Below are 16589 nucleotides of genomic sequence, written 5' to 3' on the forward strand. Positions count from 1 at the left end.
TACGTTTAGCTTTATGATTCCATGTCTATTGTGCTATTGACTGTTTGTTAATAGATGTCTAAATTCACTAACCCAAAACCTCCGACATGCGAAAACCAGAACACCACATTTATGCGAGAAAACATATACAATCATAACTTCAATCAATCATCCCAGTCCCTTCATCATTTACAGAATCAACAGAGATCCAAACAGGCCCGATACAATAGCCATGCCCAAGCTTGCGGCAATCTTGAAAGCATCAGACTGAGCCGCACCGGTAGAAGCAGGGTCATCTGAGCCGGTGCTGGAGCTGCTTCCAGTCTCCTCAGAGTCATCACTCTCGGTCGTCTGAGGTTTGAATGGCTTGACAGCAAGTGTGCTTCGAGAAGAACCAGCTTCCTCGGTCTCAGTGTCGGAGGGGACCCCAGAGTCAGTGACCAGCACTTCATCATCGGTCTTGGTAGCCTTTGACTTGCGTCGGGCGTCTGTAGCAGAAGGCTCATCTCCAGCGGACTTATCAGCCTGAGCCGCACCTGTATTGTCGGGCGCAGCGTTCCCAGCAGGAGAAGCACCGGGCTTCGACTCCTCAGCAGGCTTGGGCTTATCCCCAGCATCGCCGCCAGTACCCTCAGCAGGCGTGTCATCCGCAGGCTTAGCAGGCTTCTGAACTGCGGGAGGCGCGGGAGGAGCTGTAGTAGGGACCTGAAGCTTGCCATCCGAGACTTGACTGACAGGGGCAGCAGTAATGATAGGGATCTCCATATCATCACAAGGCGTCGTGCGGACCTGAACCTGTCCATCGCCAATCTGACACATGGGTACAGCAATAGTAGTGGGGACCTCCTTTGTCGTGCCATCAGAAACGACAGTTACAACAGTAGTTGCGACAACACTGCTTCCCACGATTCTCTTCTTTGGGGCGGACTTGGCATTCTTACTCTTGCCACAGGGCATGACGCCGAACTCGACAGGCTCACATTGCTCAGCCCAGTTGCGGTCGTAGAGGTTGTAGAAGTCGCCGGATTGACATTGCCAGAAGATTGCGGAGGATCCGAAGGCGAGGGTGCCGTTAGAACAGACTGAGAAACCGGATGTGTAGATTGCGCCAGCTTGAACGGGCTTGTCGAATTGGAACTGGTAACTCTCCGAAATGTAACCAGTTCGACCTTGAGCATCCTTGAGAACGCCATCGTCGAGGTTCAAGACTAGAACGCCTTCACCATTGCATGACCGCTGTTGTCTATTAGTCAAAGGTCTCATTTGAGAGTATGATCTTGCTTACCTCGGTGACATCGCGCTTCTCGTTGCCAGGCTTGAAGATTGTGACTTCAAATTGACCATCATATGAAGTGGTGCAGCCCTTGGGTGCCTTACCCTTGGGTGCAATATCTTTTGTGACCGCTTGGGGAATGGCGAAGGCTGTGGCTGCCAGAGCCAGGAGAGCCAGTGATGTTCTCATCTTGGAGGTTAATGTGATAAAGGAATATAGGAGACTTTTGCTCTCGAGATAGACGAAAGATGTCTTTGTTTTGTCTGGTTGGTAGTGATGATGAGTCTCTTCAATCGGGAGAAGCAGCCTACTTGATATACATGGCGTCTTACTCCACTCATTCTGCCTGGAACGCTATAACAAAGAGGTTGCGCATCCTCGTATCGATACTGCATTATTCACACGTCAACCCGTGTGGCTGGGAAGTCCAGATTTACGGTTCTCAATAATGCGATAACCATTAAAACCCTTTGTCGGCAGTCATACATACCAGCTGCTCAGCTTTTCAGCGCCATACTGTGGCGGAAAGGCACTAGTGAAGCAGGGAGAGTCGCGTCGTCTGGGCCTCGTTCACGAACGTGGTTGGAAAGCTGCTGAGTACAGTGCTGAAACGCGCTAAAATAAAGAGAAAACTTTACGCGCTGGAATTTTGGTGTGTCGATTTGAATGGTAGCGTGTTTGAGGGAGGCGAGATGAGTTGCCTGGAATGGACAAGGGGTTAGACGAGCTCAATGTCTCACTTTGAGTTGGGCCCAGGGATCGAAGCAATGGGGCCTGTTAATAATCCGTACCATAGGGAAACTCAAAGCTCAATGATCCATTATTGTCTTCTAGTCTGGAATTAATTGACTTCTTAAAATGGCCTTGTTCTACATATTGTAGCACATTTCCATGAGAGTCGGCGAACACCCTGCCTATTCATCTTTTGAGTCTTACACCAGCAACGCAACGTAATAGGAGCACACGATTGATGTTTAAGCAAATATCGAATTTTATTTGAAGCAAAATAATTTTTTGTCGTGGTCTAGGCGTGGTAACAGCCGACTTCCGAATTGAACAGCGTGATGACTCTCGATCATCAGGGGACACGCAAGGGAGTGACGCTGAGACATGATCTACCCTTGCACCAGGGGCCAGCAGGCTTCTAATGATCTTACAAGACACTCGAGAAATGTGGCTGGCAGTAGATTAGAATATTTGAATTGATCGGGAAAAACGGAAAGCTGAAGATTCGGGACTATCTGCGGTTATGCCATTGGTTCATCCGTAACACGAACTAGAAACGGCTACGACGTGCAGCTGAGCTCTCTGCCAACTCTTAGAATGCTGTCAGCTTGCCATGGTAGGTCATTTGTTTCACTCTGCTACGATCAGGCGGAAGAGTTTCTCAGAGTCAAGCCCCTGTCCATCATCCGATGTGTGACAAAGAGATTAGCTGTGTAACGAACTAACCCTCGTCACTCTTCACTCGGCTCCATAATCCTTCTCCAGTATCTTTCCAAAGTTATCAGCAGCAGCTGGGGATCTGTCTGGTGAGGCGAGTGAGCCGTATCAAACTCAAAAATAGGGACAGGTCGGCCTCCGTTCTCTTCCAGTCATAAGATGAACTGTCTCTAAGCCGCTTCAGGAACAGTCACGTCCTTCTTAGTCAGTGTATAGCTGGATGGAATCAGTCCATGGAAGCCATTGTATGTCTGCTCATCGCCGAAGACCCTAGAGGCCTGAGAAATCTTGAAAATGCCCTGGGCTGGTGGCAAGCCTTCCCCCTTTATGAGATTGCTGTAGAAGCATATAGCTGTTTCTTCATCGCAAACAAGATAATCACCCTGCTTAGTGATAATTGGTTCACGCAAAATGACATATTAAAGTCTTACGAACCTTGCGGCGGGGATAGCGACCCGGGTTTGTTTGGTATAGCCCCCTAGTATTTTTGCCAGGAGGTGTAAAGATAGTAGCTAGAAAGATTAAGTGAGTTATCCTACCCTTTAAACCTGCCTTTTCTCGCTTAATGCGACCTAAGCCGCGAGTTGCTTCAGTTCTGACCATACCACCATATGAATGCATAAGCATGATAACATCCTTTCCTTGGTTGATGTGCTTGTTCAGAAGTGACTGCGCCTCCTTTACATCATCGGCCAAACCTGGCGCAGGATCAATCCTTACTTCACGAGAAGATTGGAGCGGAATAACTTCGACGGCGTAGCCCTTGTCTTCAACCAACCGCTGGATGGCGCTCCAGAAGCGAGGTAAGCTGAAGTTGCCAGGTACGATTACCAGGGCAGGCCTTGCAGCTGCAACAACAGCAGTCATATACGAACTATGATTCGAGGCAACAGAAGGTTTATTAAAGTTATAAAGGCCGTAATGAGGTCTCATACGGGTCTACGGGGGGTAAAGGAAAGGTTCAGTTGAGGGAGGGTAAGACTCATAATCAAGAGATCCTATAAGCTTATGTCAGATTTCAGGTTTTAAGGCTAGAAAGCCAAGTCATCAGCAAGTCATATACTTACTTCCCTAACCACTATCGATCAATACCTTAGTTATGAATTGATATTTGAAGTTCATAGACACTTAGATATATCAAGCTAATATAGTAAAAAAGTCCTAATTCACTTTCGCTTTAGGCAACATATACATAGCCTCGATAAAGATAAATCTCCATTTAGGGACTTATACATAGCCAGAGGGTCTTGAACTTTTGATAATAATTACTGCTACATAATTTTGATATATAAAACTTCTTAAATGCACGCTTGCTACTTTAGTATCCCAGGGGTTATAAAGCTTGCATGGAAGAAATAACATTTCGCTTACTAGCTAATGCCCTTCTGAACCTAAGTGGTATAGCTCGACATCATGCAAGCTCGCACTTGAAAGGATACGATACCACAATAAGGAAAGTTCTCAAAAGGTGCAAAAAAGCGTGGTAATAGTGGGATCCAACCACCAACATTGGACGAACAGGGAATCGAACCCTGGACCACTCCCAGAGGTATGTCTTCCAAAGGAGACAACGTGCTAAGGGAGTATTATACCACTAAACCATTCGCCCTGAATTGCTTTATGATTGGCTGGGGCTTGGCAGCCAAACTTAAGTACACATTGTACAGGATTTCGTACTCCAGCGTTTGTCAGCTTGCTACCACTTCTACTGGTAGCTCATGCTGCAATAGGGTAAACTAACTAATTATCAGGGAGAAAAGAAAACTTCAACGTTATAACTAATGGGTTTTATAGTAGATATCATTTAAGAATAATTTTAAAAATGAATTATGAAACTACACTGTAACTTCTATTATAAGTTAATTACTTAAAATCATAGAGATAAACTTCAATATAACTATTGAGGATAAAGCGAAGCTGGAAGGAATCGGGATCAGGTCCGATACTGCGGGGTCACACATCCAAGTGCCCGTCCAGTTTGAGTCATCACGAATCTAATTGCTCACTTACAAATACCACGATCGTTGGATGAAAGTCACATCTTTAAAAGACCTTTGGTAAATATCTGCTTCTGAAAGTAGATTCAGATTCGATATGATATCTCCACGAATTGGCTGGATTGGTAGGTGAATTTCCCACTGACCAGTCAGAAAACTGACAATCTGACAGGCTTGGGGTCAATGGGACTCCCCATGGCAACAAACCTCCAAAAACACTTAAAATCAACAGGTGCCCCCGATCTTCTTTACTATAACCGAACTATCTCTCGCGGTGACTCTCTCAAGGGTCTTGCCGCTCAACCTGCTCCTTCAGCCAAAGACCTTGTGACAAGTTGTGATATTATCTTCCTGTCTCTCAGCGACGATTCAGCTCTTGAGTCAACCCTCAATTCGTTTATCGATTCCGAGAGCCCAGAACAGCTCGCTGGAAAAGTCATTGCGGATACCTCAACCGTTCATCCGGACTCTTCGGCCAAAGCTCAAGCCCGCTTGAACGAGAAGGGCGCCAAATTCATTGCCTCACCCGTCTTTGGTGCAAGCCCTGTTGCGGCGCAGGGAAAGCTTCTGTGGATAGTTGCTGGACCTGACGATGCCGTCGAAAAGATTAATCCATACTTGGAGGGAGTCATGGGAAGAGGTGTAATTCGAGTTGGAGAAGATGTGAGACTGTCGAGTAAGATGAAAACAGCAGGGTAGGGGCTCTCATCTAATGCTCAAGCATAGCTAACAACAAGACAGAAACTTCATTACGGCTGGCATGATGGAAGTTGTGGCAGAAGCACATGTCCTAGCAGAAAAGTCTGGTCTTGGAAGCAAGAATCTCGACGCCCTGGTTGAGCAACAATACGGACCTCTGGCACTTTCTATGTCTCAACGGCTTACTACAGGAGCTTACATGCCCAGGAGAGGCGACCGGCCTTGGTCTGACCTGAATCTAGCGATTAAGGATGTTGGTCATGGAATCACCCTTGCGGAACAATCTGGAGCAAGATTAGAGGTCGCTGAAGTTGCCATCAAACATTTGAGAGATGCAAAGCAATTCTCTGAAGCTGAGGGAAGGCCCCTTGATTCTTCCTCCATGTACGGAATACTCAGAAAGGAGGCTGGGCTATCTTTTGAGACGGATCTAGTTAAGGAACGAGACGAGAAGAATTAAAGAGTGAAATATGACTAACATCAGTCTTTTGTGATTAATCTGTGCAACTAGCGCACGAAAACCCTACACCAATAGCCCCGAAAAAAGTTTCGCTTCGTATTTTGCCATTCATGCCGTCATTATCTATTCAGTATCACATTGCTACTCATAGTGCAGCTTTGCCTCTAGACTCAAAAGGCATCATCAATACCAAGAGTCCAGCTGCTATAAACAATGCACCACTTGTATATACAGGGGCAGATGTTTCCAAATTTGCAAAAATGGCAATAATAGGCTGCGGAAGTCAGTATTGGGCTGTGGCAGGACTCGAGTGTGAACTTACTGCCATGATGCCAAAGATTCTGTTACAAGAAGCACACAGCGCATTGCCTGTTCCACGGTGAGGCGTGGGGAACAGCTCTGGCGTGAAGGAGTACAAAACCGCGTACATGATGTTGCTGAAGAAGTTGAAGGCGCATTGCCAGCCGAGTAAGGCATCGCTTGTTGTAGCAGTCGTGGAGCAGTAGAGAAACACGCCGGTCAGCATGGTGCTGAGTGACAACGTGCCCTTTCGTCCCAGCCGTGGTAACTCAACGAGCCACCCTCCCAGAAGTGCGCCTGGTACACCAAGAACAGCAATGATGAGACTGTTGCGGTATGTGAGGTATGTGCTTCCATCGCCAAAGTCGGCACCCTTAGTCGCCTGTATATACGGAATGAAGGCGTTATAGAGAGGGTATCCAAGACCGATAAGTGCCCAAACTGCCATGATCAATCCTGTACTCAGGCCCAGCTTTCTCGTGACGAAGAGTGCCTTGACATGCGACAAGTCGACCTTCTCCAGATATCGCTTTAACGCAGCGCTGGTATCTGTCTGGGCAACGTAGCCCTCCGGTTCACAAGCCTTCAGATCCTCTAGACTGAGCGTTGACGTCTTTCCATTCTTCTTGGCCACGGTGTGCACAACCCTAACTGCCTCTTCATCGCGACCCTTGCTCATAAGATACTTGGGTGACTCGTAGATCTTGAACAAAACAAAGCGCACAAGGAACATGAGAAGTGTTAGTCCACCAACAGTAATGGTAAAATATCGCCATCCCATGTTATCCTTTCGTCGACAGACTGTATCTTGTTCGCAAGTATAATTACCCAAAAGTGGCCACGCGATAAGTGTACCGATGACTTGTGCAATGGCCCAGTCAATGGAGAGAATCGTGAGGAGGTATTGATGAGATGCCGGTAGAAACTCGAGAAAGATGGCCGAGTCAACTGGTAAGTTTCCGCCAACACCAAAAGACCACAATGCGTCGAAAATGCCAATTGCTGCGAAATTGGGGGCGCTGGCTGAAATGAGGCCCCAAACTGCTGTAAGACCGAGAGTGATATTGAATGCCCATTTTCGACCAACTAACAGAATTAATAAGCGAACAGATTGAGGGAACTGGCTGGACGACTTACAAACATCACACCCAAATCCCCAAAAAATTGCGCCCCCAAGAAGACCAATGTTTTGTGCCAGAGTGAGATACGGTGGATTGCGTACACTGAACTCATTGGCGACAGGTGTAAGAATAAGCGACGTGACGATTGGCCAGAGATTATCGCTCGCCCAGCCAAAGCCTATGACGACGAAAAGCTCCCACTGATACCGCCCCATGCCGAGATCTTGAATCTGACAATGTTAAGGCCCACCGATCAACAACACGAGTAAAGGAAACAAAACTTACTGCACGGTTCAGAATACGAGCTTTCGCCTCATAAACGGGATCCAAAGCTCCCTTGGGAATAATTGCTTCGTCATCAGCAGCGTCCACGAGACTATTCCTCCTCCCATCATTATTAATCGCCCCGTAGGCTTTGCGCTCTTCTTCCTTATCAGCCATGGTGTAAGAGGCAGAATCGCGGGGTTGAGATTTCAAGAGACGGCCAGCCTCCGAGTTTTCGGCTGGCGGCATGGTTATGTTATGTTATATTATAGGTACGAAAGGGTAGGTTGATCGTCAGTGGCTTGATATTGAGAAGGAATAAAAACAGGACAAAAGAACTCCCCGGCGGTTGCGAAGTCGCGGGGTTTGATGGTGCAATTCCTAATAGGTGCTAATCCACTCTGGTCTCAGTGGGTGCGCGGGGGGCTCGCGTGCCACTTTCGGTGATCTACGGTTCTCGTGACAGGGGTTGCTGTGATGGTGCTTATTTTATGGCGTCACTTGTTGGAGTCATCGATTTGACCGTGAGTAAGCATCGTATGGTCTCGTTCCGATCTTGAAGTGGTAGAACGATCCAGACGGACTATGTATGTAGATATTTAAAGCGAGAGTCACAGAGTATTTAGTGCCTTCATAGTTCCTCGGGTCCCGAAATTCGTGGTTGTGTTGATCTTCCGGTGCAGATCGGTTGATCCGTCACACTAAGCACTGTCTTTCAAGGCCGGGCTCCCCGACCCGTTGAAGCCACTGAAAGTATCCAAGTTTATCGAGATGACCTTCCACACGAGGAAATACCTACAGATTGCAAGATTTCAGAAAGACATCACATTGGATCTGTTGGGATAGGTTCGCCTTGTTATTGACGTAACCCCAGCTTTTCAGTCGCCGCACATCCTGGTCAATTTTTATGTTCAGCATGACCACTGACGTGGGGTTTGTGATGGTGATGGGCGACACGAGAACATAAACGGGTTTAGTCACGGAAGATTGTCATGAAGTCGGAGATATCTCGAGTTACTATTCGAGCCGTTCTCATGTTATTAATGGACTTCTCTTTTCTGATAATCTTTTCTTTGCCCGTTGAATCGCGATTGATCGCCAACTGATACTCATTAGATCGCCCGGATGGGCTCCGATGACCCCCACGTATCAGCACATCCTCCCCGCTCAACACAACGCTTGCAGGAACAGTAACAGTTCCCACTCAATAACCGGCCAGATGAGCCCGGGTCCCATAATTCATTGATTGTTCGTCAATATCGTCCGAGGACCTCACCATCATTTGTCAGCAGCTGTGCTTGAAACAACCTCTCCAATGATGGCCTGCAGCTCCCATGAGACAACAACCAATTCGCGCAAGAGAACGCGAATTTTATTACATGGATGATCACACTCAGAGTTCAGATCATTACAGGAGCTATATACTACCTGAATCGAGTTTAATAAAGTATTCTCTTGAATCAGGGGGCTGGATAGGTTATAGTTACGTAGGTATATTAGGCGCCGCGCTTGAAAGTACCAGATCTATACAAAATACCAATCGTCTATCTTATAATATCCTCCAATCCCCTCATGTTTCATGATACTGCTCAGGCCATCTGAGTTCGAATTTGTCAATATATATCCTAGGTTTCTTCTCGCCACTCCTTGAACCCTTGCCCATATGTACCCAGCGATCGAAATTCGGCGAGAATGTATTCCATTCATCTGGTTTCCTCGCAACCAATTGAATCGCATGCATAGAGTCTGTTTCCCTCATGACTACTCCGTAAGGAACTGAAGATTAGGTCTGCATAAGCTTTCTGTTTTCGGAGATCATAACTTGCCCTATGGCATAAATCCTGCGGAAGCTATAGCTTCGTTTCCTACGTGCTGGGCTGTAGGGTTTTGAGTGTTTAGAATGGTATGATGAGAGGTCCTGGCCAGTGATTATGAAATGTTCAGGGTGAGCATCAGTTGACCTCATAGCCAATACGCGTATACTACTCTCAGGAACTATGCCAACGATCGGTATCTCATCACTCCTGTCACGTTCTGGTAATAGGAGCTTTCTAGGGTCTTGTACCTGTCCCGTCAGATCGGCATCTGTGAGCTAGTCTTTATGGAGCTTCCAAGTGTACAAGATTGCGGAACGCTCAACGTGTGGAATGGCAGTGATAAATTGATCCATGTGCGAGAACGTGAAGAGTCCTTTCTTGACTTCTCTGCTTTGAGGAAGAAACCCACTTTTGCAAACGAGTTTTCGTTTCCTTTTGGGGTCAGTTGTTTTCACTGCCTTGACAATGGAAGCTCCGTCGCCACCGGTCTGCTGGACAAATAGTGCGCAATTTTGGGAGAGCGAGAGAATGCAGCATGGCGTGAGCGGATCTGGGCAGCCCATTTGCCTCGTCCATTCGCCAGTGCTGCTATCTCCAAACATCCAGAATCGACCTGCAGCTGTATTCACACTAGCGAGAAAAAGTGAGGCATCGGTTGTCAGGATCTCGACTTTGATAGTTTCGACGATGAAATTCGTTACGGATGATAAACCCGAGAGGTTGAATCGGGACGGCCTGGGATCTATGTCTTTGATTTCTCCCGAACTGATATCGAGAAGCATTTATCGTTTATCTCTCCATAGGAACTTGGTCCCATCGGGTGAAAGCGTGAAATCCCGGAAACCCCTGGACAAAGGGCTCAGCTTCTGTGGCAGAACTGACGGGAGCTAGTCCTGACATAGGAAAGTTTTGAGTTTCCCCTAATCGGGGATTATGTTCTCCCATTATTCGTTGAGCTACCCATTGATTCAGTGGTAAAGCTGACATCGGTTCGTGCTCCTGAGATTCTCTCTGGTATAACAGGGATGGAGGACGGAGGCTCTGTTCTATTGTAATTCGTACGTTTCGCACTTAGAGACATGTCTTTGGATGAATCGAGAGGTGCTATGTCCTCAACCAGGTTTCTTATTGTTGTCAGCTTTCAAAATTTGCCACAGCTCACGGAGGACTTACTCGCTAGTGTTTGACTCGGGGGTCGCAGGCCTCGACGACATATCACATACAGATCCAGCGACGGAGGATAAATCGTTGAGATAGCGCATCAGGACATATTTTTGCGGATCATCCGGGTCTTTGTCTGCAACCATCTCCTCGGAGTTTCTGATCCTTACGATCAAGTCGTGAATATCATCTCTCATATGCGTAGTATCATCTAGAATATTGGCTGTATCCTGCTTGATATTCTAGGCAGTGGCTCTGTGAAGAGTTAGTCTTCAACACCGGATAGATAACCCTTCTTACTAAAAGCGTAATGGTATCTAAAGCCAGACTGAGAGCCCGACGATTTGTTTCTAAAAGCACCTTGGCCGTCGCGACTTTTCGCTTGCCTCTGGTTGCCTAACTCAATGCCGCGAGCCTCCCCTCATGGCCCGAAAGAACCTCCTTTGTCTCGCAGGCGACTACCAAGAAACTTCCGACAATGTCGCGGATGTTTCTTTTAGTATTATTGGTCAAGTCACTATCTGAGAAGTCACTGCCATCGGGCACCAGATCCTTCAACTGTGTCAGAGTTCTTGTCAAGGTGGACAGCTCTTGGCTGACAGCGGCCAAGTCACCCTTCGCGTCTTTACAATCTCTTGCAAACTGCGATATGATCTTGTAGGTCTGATCTGTAGCTTGGATTACAGCGATGCAGGATGCGACTACTGAGAGGCCGTCCATGACGATTTGGATGCTGGGAAAGCCGAGCGAGAATTGCAACATTTTTACCGTTTTACATCGGCCTCAAGAGAAATAAAATGGGGAATTGAGTGCAATCCTAGGGGCGGGTGATTGCCAGAATAAAGAGATAACAAATCAGGCTGTGGAATTATTCATATGCAAGCCACCAATTGAGCTGATGTGCCTTGGTGTATGCCTTGTGAGGCGTTGGCGGATAACGTCTATCTCGCAACGTCCATCCCATCATTTTGTGTTAAATTTTACAACAGGGCCGTTAATAGAGCGCCCTCGTACCTGAGTATGTTATCAACCTGCGAACTATTGATGATGGCTTCGGAAATATGGCGGTTCCCAAAAAGGCAGGTCTGCTATTTTTATTTGACGCGCAGGGTTTCCTGCATAGGCGATCGTTTCTTCCAGCCCGAAATTCTCCATTCAGTGGTCCGTTATTGGGCTTCCCCGGATTCCTATGCATGAGCGTGTTTCACTGAGCGGATTCTGTATGTTGATGGCCTGCAATCACTGGACTAACCTTGAATATTCTCCGAGCGAAGCCTGGGGTAGCATTTCGATAACCACTTGCTCAAGTATGTAATGAATAAGAAAGTATGCGCCGACCAAACTATAGCTGGCTTCTAAAAACGTGTCACGAGTAATTTAGTGGGATTCAGGACCTCAAGGTTCTCGGATATAAGATATAAATACCATCACAACCCCCTCACTCAGTTGAAGATCTGTAGCGTGTTCTCGTCTCACTCACCACCACCAAAAGTCACCGCCGAGACAGGATCAACCTACCAGCTCTCAATGCAACACAGTGCACCTCCTCTTTCACTTCGGGCATTATCCCATCCGGTCATTACCCCTCTCCAAATCCCACCACCAAGAACCATAAACCGGATTTACGGAAAACGGCAGATCAAACCGGACAAGAATGACTTTAGATCGCGGCCATTCAACCCTTTTCTTATTAGGACGGTTCCCCGCCCCACGATGGGAAGCCCCGCAAACGCCCCTCCTCCTAAGATTACTCTTCTCGGGATCATTTAAGAAGTGTTTCTTAAGACCTGTTCACTCTTGCAAGCTTGTTTGAACTTTATACGTAATACTGGACAATGGCACTCACTCTTAAACCTTTCCGCGCTGAGCACATGGGCTCTTTGCTCCGACCTCAGGCTCTTCTTGACGTCAGAGAGCAAATCCGCGAGAAGGGCCTTAGCCCCGAGAACGCCGGCCTTGAGACTGTGGAGAACGACGCTGTGAAAGATGTTGTCAAGATGCAGCAAGATCTAGGCTTCAAGGCCGTGACCAGCGGCGAGTTCACCCGTACTCGCTTCTGGGGACTTATGTGGGACGAGTTCGAGGGAACGACCCAGCTCTCTGATGCTGATGCTTCCATGTTCCGGCTTTACCACCCTGACGTGGTCAGCTTAATCGAGACTGATCGCCAAGTTATGCCTGGAGAGTCGGTCATTGCTGGTGGAAAGCTTTCCCACAGCCCTGAGAAGTCTGTTTCGAACCTCCATGAGCTGAAGCTCGTTCAAAAGTTTGTGCCGAAGGAGGATTGGGCTTCCATCAAGCTTACTATGATTACTCCTGCCTGGTTCCATATGCGTTATAAGCAAGGCAAGGCATATACTCCCGAGGCGTACAAGAACGATGAGGAGTATTTCAAGGATGTGGCCAAGGTCTACCAGGATGAGCTTGATCAGCTTTACAAGGCTGGTCTGCGAAACGTTCAATTTGATGACCCTGGCATGGCTTGTGAGTTGACTTCTTAGAGTGTCGATGACAAAAACTGACACCGTATAGACTTTTGCAGCCAGAAGTTCCGTGATGGTTGGGCTGCTGACTCTGATAACATTGGCACCGTCGATGATCTTCTAGATGCCTATATCCAGCTCTACAACGACAGTCTCTCCAAGATCCCTTCAGACATGCACACAGGTATTCATCTCTGCCGTGGCAACTTCATCGGCGGTCGTCACTTTGCCGAAGGTAAATACGACATCATCGCTGAAAAGCTCTTCCGCAACCTCAATGTAAACACGTTCTACCTTGAGTACGATACCGAGCGTGCCGGTGGTTTTGAACCTCTCCAGTTCCTCCCTAAGGACAAGAATGTTGTTGTTGGCGTCATCAGCACCAAGTTGCCTCAGCTGGAGGATAAGGAGGAGATGAAGAAGCGTGTCCTGAGTGCGGCGGATTGGGTGGCAAAGGGAACTGGCGAGAGCCAGAAAGAAGCGCTGCAGAGAATTGCTGTCAGTCCTCAGTGTGGTTTCAGTACTCATGAGAGCGGATACCCCCTCAATCTCGAGGAAGAGAAGAAGAAGCTTGCATTGGTTAGAGAGATCGCCGACGAGATCTGGGGCGAAGCATAAGCATTGTACATATACATAGACGAATAAATCGCAAGCTGGCATAGGGCCATGCAGCCTAATAAGAATTCCAACACATCGCAAACGAGATATCACGTAAATACTCCAGATTATGAGGACAGCCAGACCGTCGATCTGGAGCTTAAAAGAGCACGGGGTACATATACTTTCAATACGACACAGTAATCACAGTTCCTCACTACAACCGGCTATAGCCGGCTATTCTTCCGTAGTATAGTGGTCAGTATGCAAGCTTGTCACGCTTGAGACCCGGGTTCAATTCCCGGCGGGAGAGATCCGCCACATGTTCTAAACATGCGAATCAATTTTTTGCAGTTTTTGCTTTTGGTGGTTTGTCTCTTTACTTCTCTTGTCAGGGGTTGTGGTGGTGGTGTAACTCTAGCTTTATCTACGATTGCTATTCCAGCTCCTCTATGCTGATGTCTGAAAAGTCTGCTGGATCTAATACAGGCTGATTCTTGCCATGGGAATAGATTCCAAACATTGTTCCGGCAAAACATCCTCCGTGGGGTGGCACCACTGTCAAAGCACTGGCGTCGATAGTATACACGTCTGACTCCATTCCTCTAGCCTTGAGAGAAAGCTCATACTTGGTTGGGTATGCACGAATAGACAATTCAACGTTTTCGAGGCTACCTCCAAGATCTGTCTCTGAAGTCTAGTAGCCGTGTCAGCTTCTGCTCAACAGGATGGCTTTTGACTTACTTTGAATTCATCGGCATTCCCAGCTGCTCCTTTATAGATGACCCTGTTCTCGACCTTTCCACCCTCATTTTCTGAAGCGACGACCCCTAAGGAAGCATAAGAGTGCTGGCTCCACCACAGGACAACACCAGCTTCGTAGCCTCGAACTGTAGGGCTGAAATTCATTTTGACTTTAAATACTTGGTTGTACGAAGTCTGTTTCCTAAGAAGCAGGGCCGGAGCCTCAGGAGATGTTAAGTCGTAGCAGTTCCCGTAGAGTCTTAGCACACCCGGCTTTTCCGTAAGAGTATAACTTCGCTTGATGGGTGTGTCTTGGATATGTCAGATTGATTCTCAATTATTCGAAAAGAGAGCTTACTCTTCTGGTACCACCCCAATTCCAGATCATGTTTTGACAGATCGGCCTTCCACGTTTGAAGGCTTTGTTTCGAAGCTGATCTGACAAGATCTCTTCCTGTAGTCTTCAGCGTGATATTGTTGCCGTCATTGAAGACTGGCCAGTCGTCCTTCCACTCAACCTTGACGAGAAATGCCTCTCGTCCTATCGAAGTTAGCTTATTCCAATAACAAAGAGATCTGATTAAGTAATACCTAGTTGTGGTTCCAAAAACGTCCCCTGGTGTTGCACTGGTCGGACACCCAGTAAGACAGACCACCAGTCTCCGTTTCCGTCCTCAAAGACATCAACATGTCCCGTTCTTTGGACCTCTTCATCGGGTCCATTGTACCAAAGCGGCTTTCCCTGGCTTTCCCATGGACCTAATGGGCCATCTCTGCTACGAAACACCCACTCTTGATGACCAGCTTCTGTGCCTCCTTCAGCGGTCAAAAGATAATACCAGTCTCCTCGCTTAAAGATATGAGAACCCTCGGCAATTCCATGAGGAGACTTTCGGATGATCTTCGGGGCGGTGAGGGTTTTTCCAGTTGAGATGTCGATCTCAGAGATGTGAATTCCAAAGTCCTTTTGCTTCGAGTTGGGGTCTCGCCAGGCGAAACGCATTGTAGTTGAGAGATAGACCTTCCCATCGTCGTCCCAGAACAACTGGTCCTGTCAGCATTACGTGAGAAATCTGCTGTCCTTTACTTACATCTTGGTCAAAACCAGGGTTGTCAAAGTACACTGGGTCGGACCATGCATTGTCGTCCCAGATATTGTCCGTCCAGACATAGAACCCTCTGGGAAAGATGCGTTCCTGCCCATAGTTGTCAGATACTGATCATATTTTCTCTCTTCCATTTCGATAACTTACATCGATAGTTGGTCGGTAGCGGTGGAAGACACCATTGGCCAAATACCATCTCTTCTCCTCAGGTCGATATCTCAAAGTACTCGCCCAACTACCAGCACCTGGCTCAACGGTACGCATGTCAATCTGACTTCGACGGTTGAGCGCATGACCAATAAGTTTCCAGTCAATTAGGTTAGTTGACGTGTAAATGGCGCATCCGGGAAAGAACTCAAATGTTGAAGTGCTGAGGAAAAACGTCGTTGGGGTTGAGTCCGTAGCGGGAACTACACAGATTGTAGGATCCGGGTTGAAGCCCCGAACGACAGGGTTTGTGAACGTGGGACTTGATTCTTCAGCCATTATGTCTTCATTAACAATGACAAAGTCAAGATAGCTATCGTCATAGAGATTCTTACGGTTGATGGTCGACGGGGTTTATATAAATCTCTCGAGTCGGTTTAGCCATACCGAGATGCTTTAGCAGCTCCGGGCTATGTCCACCAAGCTAGTAATTTTCCATGAATCAGCGTCTGTTAAACATCCCCCAAACTTGACGTTGGATCTTGTGGGGCCATTCTTCAACCCCCAAACATACCACTTGAAGGCCTAAAACTCGTTGTTTGTCCAATCGTTGAACGAAACCGTTACTCTGGCTTGCATCAGTCACAACCTTCGAAATACTGTTTGGAATGAAACTTACTCGTTTCATTTAGGCCAAAGGTTATCCTTACGGCTTGCATGCCTCTTACATGGCTTATTGACTCATTGACTGCTAGAGCCGAGTTTGGCATTTGAAATATCGATAGGACTTCTCATTTACACAAGCCTACATAGACCCTTTATTATATGGCCTGAATGCCAATATCTTCTTAGCTGGTGAAGCCCATGTTCTTCCGCAAAGCGTCTTCTCCCGGATCAAGACTCACAAAGAGCCAGCCAAGAAGCATTAGTTAGTCCAGAAGATGTCCAGGCCAGATCTTATCTTAGTCCCCATATAACCTACGATGATAAACAGCAGA

General features: G+C 47.3%; 6 protein-coding genes and 2 non-coding genes across 8 annotated transcripts; 3 read left to right on the forward strand and 5 right to left on the reverse strand.

Annotated features, from left to right (window-relative positions):
• Positions 1–168: 168 nt before the first annotated feature.
• On the reverse strand, positions 169–1441 carry J7337_010769 (uncharacterized protein; the record flags this gene model as incomplete). The annotated part of the gene is made up of 2 exons (XM_044828343.1): positions 169–1215; positions 1265–1441. The coding sequence occupies 2 exons, from the start codon at positions 1439–1441 to the stop codon at positions 169–171; spliced, it is 1224 nt and encodes a 407-aa protein (XP_044676897.1).
• Positions 1442–2865: 1424 nt separating this feature from the next.
• On the reverse strand, positions 2866–3562 carry J7337_010770 (uncharacterized protein; the record flags this gene model as incomplete). The annotated part of the gene is made up of 3 exons (XM_044828344.1): positions 2866–3018; positions 3131–3207; positions 3235–3562. The coding sequence occupies 3 exons, from the start codon at positions 3560–3562 to the stop codon at positions 2866–2868; spliced, it is 558 nt and encodes a 185-aa protein (XP_044676898.1).
• Positions 3563–4205: 643 nt separating this feature from the next.
• Positions 4206–4304, reverse strand: J7337_010771. The gene has a single exon. It is a non-coding gene; the product is annotated as a tRNA-Ala (tRNA).
• Positions 4305–4887: 583 nt separating this feature from the next.
• On the forward strand, positions 4888–5851 carry J7337_010772 (uncharacterized protein; the record flags this gene model as incomplete). The annotated part of the gene is made up of 2 exons (XM_044828345.1): positions 4888–5387; positions 5434–5851. 2 exons carry the CDS (start codon positions 4888–4890, stop codon positions 5849–5851), a joined length of 918 nt encoding a protein of 305 aa, XP_044676899.1.
• A 145-nt stretch (positions 5852–5996) lies between these two features.
• J7337_010773 (uncharacterized protein) lies at positions 5997–7785 on the reverse strand (the record flags this gene model as incomplete). Its single annotated transcript, XM_044828346.1, has 3 exons — positions 5997–6125; positions 6174–7502; positions 7558–7785. 3 exons carry the CDS (start codon positions 7783–7785, stop codon positions 5997–5999), a joined length of 1686 nt encoding a protein of 561 aa, XP_044676900.1.
• Positions 7786–12349: 4564 nt separating this feature from the next.
• On the forward strand, positions 12350–13615 carry J7337_010774 (uncharacterized protein; the record flags this gene model as incomplete). The annotated part of the gene is made up of 2 exons (XM_044828347.1): positions 12350–12998; positions 13047–13615. The coding sequence occupies 2 exons, from the start codon at positions 12350–12352 to the stop codon at positions 13613–13615; spliced, it is 1218 nt and encodes a 405-aa protein (XP_044676901.1).
• A 220-nt stretch (positions 13616–13835) lies between these two features.
• Positions 13836–13907, forward strand: J7337_010775. Its single transcript has one exon. It is a non-coding gene; the product is annotated as a tRNA-Asp (tRNA).
• A 123-nt stretch (positions 13908–14030) lies between these two features.
• J7337_010776 (uncharacterized protein) lies at positions 14031–15930 on the reverse strand (the record flags this gene model as incomplete). Its single annotated transcript, XM_044828348.1, has 6 exons — positions 14031–14291; positions 14339–14649; positions 14697–14879; positions 14930–15389; positions 15430–15534; positions 15592–15930. The coding sequence occupies 6 exons, from the start codon at positions 15928–15930 to the stop codon at positions 14031–14033; spliced, it is 1659 nt and encodes a 552-aa protein (XP_044676902.1).
• Between the last annotated feature and the right edge of the window lie 659 nt (positions 15931–16589).

The sequence above is a fragment of the Fusarium musae genome, chromosome 8 (assembly GCF_019915245.1).
Source record: "Fusarium musae strain F31 chromosome 8, whole genome shotgun sequence".
Classification (NCBI taxonomy): Eukaryota; Fungi; Ascomycota; class Sordariomycetes; order Hypocreales; family Nectriaceae; genus Fusarium; species Fusarium musae.